This window comes from Camelus ferus, chromosome 18 (genome assembly GCF_009834535.1).
Source record: "Camelus ferus isolate YT-003-E chromosome 18, BCGSAC_Cfer_1.0, whole genome shotgun sequence".
NCBI classification, from domain to species: Eukaryota; Metazoa; Chordata; class Mammalia; order Artiodactyla; family Camelidae; genus Camelus; species Camelus ferus.
The window spans coordinates 7,300,818-7,309,643 of record NC_045713.1 but is presented as its reverse complement, the minus strand read 5'-3'; the positions used below and the strand labels follow the sequence as shown (position 1 = coordinate 7,309,643).

Here is an 8,826-nt window from a genome sequence, read left to right as displayed (position 1 = left end):
TCTTATCAGAGAATGCCAGAAGTTTATTTCTAAAGACTTGTCAAAGAAGGCATAACTTTGCTCACAAACCTTAAGTGTTTTTCTTCTGAAGACGGTCCCCAGGCTGAACATTTTTAACCAGTAGGAAAAGCAGGACGTAGAAATTTGCCCATCACTTTGGCATCCCTCAGACCACCAGACTCCAGGAAAGTTCACTGAGATGTCGTGTCTCTGCATTTGCATGGGATTAATAGCTGGCTGTCTTAGAAAATGAGTCTTACCACGCCATCTGCTGTTTTATTTATTTTTGTAATCTCTTTCTGCTCTGAATTGAAGATCATCAATGTCATGTGAGATAGTAAGACGATCTTGGTCACTTTCATTTATTAATCCATGCAGCAGAACAGCCATTGAGTATTTCATGTCAGGCTCTTTCCTGGCTCTAGTGAAACAACAGTAAACAAAGTACATTCCTTGCCCTCTTGAAGCTACCGCTCTAATAAAGCAGAAAGTAAGTAGAATATAACATTATGAAACGTTGTGCGAAGTACGATGATAAGGTAGAATCAGGGACACAGAGTAAAGAGTGCTGTTTAAATAGGGTAGTCAGAGAGGTATGTTTGGGCAAGGTACATTTGAAAAGAGATCACAAGGAAATGAAAACATGTCTAGTGCTTTCAAATCTTGATCTTGGACTCAGCCTCCAGAACTGTGAGAAATAAATGCTTGTAGCTAAAGTCACCCCGTCTGTGGTATTTTTATTACAGGAGCTTGAAAGGACTAGGATAGGATACTACAGTGCTTAGGTGCCTGAGACCAAATTTACTAGAGCTGTGTGTTAACTACTTTGATTTTTCAGTAGTCACCTTGAAAAATCTTCCAAGTTTACTCAAGTCAATTTAGGGAACCTAGTGCATTCCAGTCTGATATTCAGGGTAGCCACAATCACAGTATTTTAGTGATCATATCTCTCCCCAGTACTCTCCTCAGAGCCTGAGCTACATCCTTGTTCCGGAGAGTATAAATCAAAGGATTCAGCGTGGGAGTAATGATGCTGTAGAACACAGAGCCAACTTTGTCTTGCAATGGAGTACGCTGCGACCTGGGCCTCATGTATGAGAAGATGCAGGCACCAAACCAGAGGAAAACAACAGTGAGGTGGGAGCTACAAGTGGCAAAGGCATTTCTCTTACTCCCAGCTGAACGCATCTGAATGACACTGTGGAGGATGAAGGCATAGGATGTAGAAATCAGGGATATGGGGAGGAGGAGAATTAAGATGATGCTGATGTACACTGTGGCCTCATACACAGTGACGTCTCCACACACTAACTTCACAACAGCTGGAAACTCACAGTAGAAGTGGTGGATTATTCGAAGCCCACAGAAAGGGAAGTGCATCAAGATGGCTGTATAAATTAGGGAGTTTATCGATGCTCCCAACCAAGACATGGCGACCATCATCAGTCTCACCTTTCTGTTCATGAGAACAGTGTAGCGCAGTGGGTGACAGATGGCAACATAGCGGTCATAGGACATGAAAGCTAGGAGAAGACACTCAGCGCCACCCAGAGACAAATAGAGGAAGTGCTGCGTTGCACAGCCCGCAAAGGAGATGGACTTCTCGCCAGAGAGGTAGCTGGTCGCCATTTTGGGGATGGTTGTGCAGACGTGCATCAGATCCATGAGGGAGAGCTGGCTCAGGAGGAAGTACATGGGTGTATGAAGCCGGGGGTCAGCACAGATGAGGAGGATGGTGAGGGCGTTGCCGCCCACCGCAATGAGGAAGACCACCAGGGTCAAGGAGAAAAGGGAAAGGTGAGTGAGGGAGTCATCAAAGAGCCCTTCGAGGATGAAGTCGGCCAGAGAGGTCTGATTCCTCTGCCACATTCCCCCTTCCTCCGTCCCTGGGGAAACAGGAAGGGAAGAGGAGATGTCAAATCAGAAATACCGGGGTTCATCACACCTGACAAGCAGCAGCTTTTGATCTGTGAAAGAACTGTTAAAGAGAATGTTTTCTATTTCTAAGTATTCAACCGCTCTCATTATGGAAATAACCGTTTTTTTAAAAGTGAGAACTTCAAATCTCTGTTCACAAATATGATCACTCTGAAATTCTAGAATATCTAGACCCTATTAAGTGCCTAACTTCAAAACAAGAGTCTCTCCTCACTGAAGAGGAGATATATGTACATACATATATGTGGATATATGCATATATTCTAAGTATGTATATATATTTATACACACACACCCCTTCTATATATACTCTAACTGCATGTATAATGTAAATATTATATATATATATATATAAATTTTTCCTTCTATCAGTCAGGGTTTAACCAAAGAAGCTGAACCTAAGACATGTGTACATACATGTATGTACACATTTAATGGTTGTACAGAATTTTGGCTTACTTGACTAAGAAAGCTGTCAAGCATTCTATGTAAGGCTGTCACCTTTGTGTCTAACGCTGGACTGGAAGTCCATGGGGGAGGCAGTCAGGAAGGGACAATGGACATAAACTGTGGTAGATCAAGGTCAGGCTGGAACCCACAACATGACGTGTAATCCCACAAGGACAGACTGAGACCCACGTCACTTACTGCCTCTGGAATTGGTGGTGTGGTTTTCTCGCAAAGGCCCAGGCCCAACTTAATGAGGCTAAACACACACTCCTGGCCCAGAAGTAAGAGAAGCTAAAAAGGAAGATCCTGAGGAAGGTGGAGTAACTGCAGGCCCACTGCTGCCTCGCACCAGGGAGGGAGCCAGCAGATCAGCAACAGTGTTATGAATTATAAAAATGCTGGCTTCCCCTCCGCTCTCTGCATCTTCCAAAGAATCTCCTCTGTGGCCCACCTTAACCATAAACTCACAAAATGGCAATTCCGGTAAATGTGGCTCATCCTTGCCTAGTTGACACATTTGAAAAACCTCTGGAGTCCATCTCCTGTCAGTGGCACAAATACACATCTCCTTAAACCATGCGTAACCACAAACACAACAAAGTCATCCTCCTGCCTAACGTAACTATCCTGCATACAATGAAAAACGTGCAAATATTCACAGGAAAACAAGAAATACCAATTACTAATGTCCATGGAATGAGGCACCCTGTCCAAGTGCTAACCCATTCTGTGGATGCCAGCACTTCCTCAGCCACTCGTATTCATGACAAAGACTCACAAACATAGTGGCCGTAGCAGCAGGGCTGGAGGCTCCACATGGGCGCAGCCACATGGACTTGCACTCGCCCCGGCCAGTCTAGCTGCAGCCACGGCTGGGTCGCCCAGTCTGCCAGTGACCCCTAAACGCCACGAAATGCCGTGGGTCCTTGAGGGCATCACCGCCCAGGGGGATCAGCCAGATCCTCTGTGGTAAATTGGTTACACTTCCATTGTAGCAGGCACGGTACTTTGTTCTTCCTGGAGTAGACACTTGTCTCAGCAGGGACTGGCCCTCCTCGCCTGCAGTGCTGCTGCGGAATAGCACCTGTGGACTTACGGAGTGCTTTACTGGGCGTGACGGCATTCCATGAAGCTGTGCTTCCGGCTAAGGGACTTGTTTCACAGCAAACGAAGTGTGGGGATGGACCTCTGCTGATGGAATCCGCTGGTCTGAAAATATTCTCCATCCTCCTGAAACGATGGGCCTGACAGAACAGTGGAACAGCCTTTTGAAGGCTCAATTACAGCAACAGCTGGTCGGCAGCAGCTCACACCGCTGGGGTCGTGTCCTCTGGGATGTGCTGTTTGCGCTAAATCCGTATCCAGCTTAGGGTGCTGTTCCTCCCACTGCAAGGGTTCATGGGATTAGGCACCAAGAGGTGGAAATGGGAGTGCGTCCTCTCACGATGACCTCTATAACTGTGACCTCCCAGCACAGTTTGCCTTCCTGTCACACTTTTGATCTCTGCTGCTTTAGAGGTCTTAGTCACAAAGGAGGAGCCCTTCCCCCAGGGGACACAGTGATTCTGTTTGCAGAGAAGCGAGGCTGCCACGTTGCCACTTTGGGGTCCTCATATCACGCAATCGACAAGCAAAGGCAGTTACTATACTGGTGGGTATGACTGATCCTGGGGGATGAGGAGGAACACGTCTGGAATCCAGATTTTTAGGGTGCCTCCTGTGCTCAAATGTCCTATGATGAAAGTCAGTGGAAAATTGCAATAACCCCATTTATGCAGGACTGCTGATGTCCCAGATCCTTCAGGAATGAAGATGAGGGTCACTCACCCACAGAGGAGTAATCATGACCAAGTGAGGATGAAGGGAAATATGGGATGGGTAGTGAAAGAAAGTAGTTAGAGAAACCAGCCGTGACCACGTGAGCAGCTGCAGGAACAGGAGCTGTAATAGAGACAGGCACTTCTTCCTTATTTTGACAGGCGTATTTTGGCGTACATGTATTAACCAGATGTTTTAGTTTTCTTCCCCTCTGCCGTCCCCTTGTCTAACATAAGATACATTAATATAGTTAACTTCATATCTTAGTATTTCAGTTATAGGCTATAAAAAAAGGCAAGTATGAATCAGACAGGAGTAGAATAAATTTAACTTAAAGGCAAAAAAGGGATTTTGTACCATCTTATGGGGAAAGGACTGGTGGGCTTTATATCCTCTTCGTGGGACAGAGGTTAACGTCTTTATGATTTGTGCATGGGATAGTTGTATCCGGTTAGCTGGAAGGATAACTTGGTATTGTCTCCCTTTGGAGATTAAGTATGGTTTAAGGAGATGTGTGTGGGCGCCAAGCTGACGCATAACAAGGCCACCATACTGTGTACCTGAAAACAGGTGAAAGACATGTCCTGGGTAGACCTGAGAGCATTCAAATTATGGATCAGGCTGGTAAAACTAGGATCTACCATTCAGTCAGCTAGATTTCCCATCAGACCTTTACCTAATTCTCATATGAATACTGACCAGAATGAAAGCTTGATCTCCATGGAGAAACTGAATTTTTTTTTAAATCTAAATTAATACTCAAAATATCCACACTATCCCTCTTTCTGTTTTTCCTCCAAAATGTCTCCCTAGATCTTCATGGATTCCAGATTATCTACGTTTTAAAGTGAAGAACTCAGAATTTAACATATTCTTCCAAGTATAATTTGACCAATAAGAAATAGTTCACAGGGCGGGGCAGTTGTAGCTCAGTGGTAGAGCACATGCTTAGCATGCACAGGGTCCTGGGTTCAATCCCCAGTCCCTCCACTAAAAATAACTAAATAAATAAACCTAATCCGCCACCCAAAAAATTAATTTTTAAAAATAATTTTTTAAAAAGAAATAGATCACATTTATTATCTCTCTCCATATTCATGCAGCCTAGGATCATCTTTTGGGCTGTCACCTCATGCTGTTATTTCGCACTCAGCTTCCTGTGGACTAAGAGCCCAGCCTTCCCCACGCTCCCTCTCATCGCTCCAGCCCAGTCAAGGCAGCCGCATGTTTCCCTTTACTTAGCATCCATACACTTCCCCTTCTCTTTCCTCAGCAGCTTCCATCTTTCTCTCTAAATCACCATACCATAAAATTGTTCGTCACCTGACTCATGTCTCTCTTCCTCCCACAGGCAACTTTCCTACTAATTTCCCGTTTTGATTTGTGACCCTCAAGTGACTTATTCCTCCGCCTTCACAGGCAGCTTTCCTCATGGGGCAAGCAAATACCTCCCTCTGACTTGAGGGCTGGGGAAATCAGCGGTCAGTGCCAGAGCATGTCCTAGTTTCTAATAAAGTTTCTTGAATACCTCAAGCCCAAACAATACCTTACCTGGAGTTTCCTCTGCAGACACTTGTAAGAAAAGCAAGTATAGAGGAGAAACAGAGAGTGCAGAATAGATCCACACTGACTCTCACCTTGGCTACTGAATTTCCAGTCTTTTCTGAGGTGCTCATCAGACTTCCTTCATAACCCTGAGACCTCCATGTGCTGTGGAGCGCTGTAGAGGACATTGTCTGACATAGCCATCATTGTTTACACGAATTACCTTAGTGATAGAGCATCGCCAAGAGCAGTAGGATGTGTAATTCTGTAAAGCTCTTTCAAATAGTGCTCAGATTTTGAATTCCATCAGCGCATATCAGGACAGATTGACTAATTAAATTTCTTTAGCCTCCACTAGTTGGGTCTTTGCCTCATGCATATGACTCCTCTAACTCTAAGTATCTGTCTGAGCCACCTCTCCATCCAAACATAGCAATGAGAGATTCAGCGATCACAATCTGCTTTAATTTTACTGGGTGTAGATGCTACATTTAACACCTGCTCTGTAATCAATGAGCCCAGAGTCAAAAGAAAATCTATTTTGGATTTTCTGCTCTATTCTCTTCTTAGATGTACACCTCCTTTCCCCAGGAATTTAGCTCTAGCGCTGATGTTTTTAGAATAAGCCCCTTCCTGACTGCATGAATGTTTCCTCAGCAGGAATCATAGGGGTTAGAATGAGGAAAGACTTGGCCTGACATGAGCCAATCCTGAGGGAAGTGGGGAAATAAAACACCTCCCAACCCAGAGGACCTATGTCAGGTGACACAAATGAGGTCACTACATATATGGCATCAGGGATTCTCACCCGAAGGACACATCCTGAATCTCTTCTGAAACCAATACTCAAGATGCCAATTAGACTTGCTTTGTGCATGAGATGAGCATTCCCAAAGGGCTCTGCTTGAAGTTGCTTTGTAGGGGTCAAGGGAGTGAGACATTTTAAGACGTGTGGCTCTGAAGATAACACGGGAATGTCTTCTCCAAGGGCCAATTAGCCATGGAGAGAAACAATTCCTAGAGTCCCTGGCTTCTTTTTCATCTTGGAACTCAGATCTCTCTAGCGCCTTCCATCCAACACTTTGGAGAAGAGAGTCTGAGAAAGATCTAGTCTCCATTGCCCACAGGAGCCTGGGGAGGGTTTCCCCATGTGCCAGATCATAGAAAAGAAGTCAAAGATTGGAGGTGGGTAATTACCACGAATATTTCCCACCCCAGGGGGAAATAACAGGTGAAAAGATTTCAGACACAGAAGTAAAAGAAGCAAGTGGTATATCTGTCCATCTCCTCCTTATTTACTCCCATCTCATTCTCCTACCCGCCCTTCTCCATTAAAGGATCTATTGAGCTTGTCTTTGCTTCTCTATCTCAGCTCAGATACTAAAATGTCCTACTTCGCTGAGTTTTATCTTGTTGTTTGTTCTTTGAGTAGAGGATTCAATTTATCCTCACTTTCTTCAAAACCTTCTGTCTTATCATTTCCTGGGTGCTTTTCTTCCTACCAAGATATAATATCTCTCTAGTTAAGGCACTTACGGCATTTGTATAGCGCATTAATTTATTTGACCAATATTTGACGATCATCTGCCGTGTCCCAAGCACTGTATTTGGGTAGCATGTGTACAGTGGCTAACAAGCAAGCATGGTCCCTTCCTCCACGGGACCGACACATAAAACAAGTAAGCAAATATACTATATCATGTTGGGCTAGTAATTTGTATTAATCAATACCCTTTAAAACAAAACCGATACTACCTTAAGGAAAGGGTAGGGGATCACAGCAACGAGGCAGTGGAGCTAATACCAGCGTCAGCCTGAGCCAATGGCTTGAATTATGCCAGCGCCTTCTTTCTCCATCTTTCATCTTGGCTCAGGTCGCTGTTTTGATGTCATTCTCTCAGGCATTTTTTAGAAACAACTTCATTGTGGTATGATTTCTGTACAGCAAACTACACATATTTCAAATGTACAATTTGATGAATTTTGATAAATGGACACACCTATGAAACCACCACCAGTCAAGACACCTAACATTTCCACCACCCCAAGAGTCTTGGACATTCTTAAATGGAGGAACCCATACATCTGGAACCTCTAACGCCTTCCTTTTGGCTTGAAATCCAATACTCCTCCCGTGAGAAAACTCCAGGGAAGAAATCTAATCAACGCTTTGGCCCGGCGGCCACCCCTTGGAGCAATCACTGTGGGCCAAAGCCTGGGCTGGGGACATTGGATCGAACCACCAGAGGAACATGGACTTGGAGTGGAGTAATATTACAAAGTGTGGTTGTGAAGGGGTGATGTTAGCAGAAGTAGGGAAGGAGTGTGTAAAAGACAAAACAACGCATGTCCATGATGAACTATGATAAGAAAGAATTTCTTATGCTGGAGTGAAACAGGGAGGTCACTATAGTAAACTCGGTGAGGGAAAGCCTCTTTTAAAAATGGCATGTAAGCTAAGACCTCTAAGTTGAGGTAAGAGTTATCCAGGAATTTGAAGGTGAAAAGAGGTCCAGATAAAGTGAAAAACGTGCAAAATCTGTAAGTTGAGAAATTCGTGTTGTAATTAAGGAGCTGAAAGGAAGCAAATATGACAGTAGGTGCAATGCAGAGAGAATTGGAGATGCCAGGATGGATATAAGCATCAGGAGGAACGGAGGGAGGGAAAGAGAGAGGAGGAAGGAAGATGGGGAAAAGAAAGAAAGAAATGGAGGGAGAAGAAGGAGGAAAGAGGGCAGGGAGGGAGGCAAGGGAAGGGAAGGGGTGGAAAGGGAGGAAGGAAGAAAAGGCAGAAAGGCAAGGTCTAGTAAATTTTATTCAAAGCAGAATGTGAGTTCTTAGAAAGTTAATGGTGAGGAAGTACCAGGATAAAACTTACATGTTTTAGAGTTCACACTAGAAGATGTATCATGGTGGGTGTGTGTTACCGGATAAGGATACAGGCAGTGTGGCCAGTTATGAGGCTGTTGCTTCATTCCAAGGAAAAGAGAATAGTGTTTTGGACTGATAGTAGCAGTAAATAATTTCAAGATATTTTAGGAGGGAGTCACTAACCTAGTCTCATGATTGATTTGA

General features: G+C 44.3%; 1 protein-coding gene across 1 annotated transcript; it reads right to left on the bottom strand.

Moving 5' to 3' along the window:
• Positions 1-350: 350 nt before the first annotated feature.
• On the bottom strand, positions 351-1,869 carry LOC102518358 (olfactory receptor 2AE1). Its single transcript, XM_006181259.2, has one exon. The coding sequence runs from the start codon at positions 1,867-1,869 to the stop codon at positions 925-927; it is 945 nt and encodes a 314-aa protein (XP_006181321.1). The 3' UTR covers positions 351-924.
• Between the last annotated feature and the right edge of the window lie 6,957 nt (positions 1,870-8,826).

Excerpts from the sequence above, each read along its gene's own strand:
- LOC102518358 (XM_006181259.2), bottom strand. The coding sequence starts at position 1,869 with ATGTGGCAGAGGAATCAGACCTCTCTGGCCGACTTCATCCTCGAAGGG.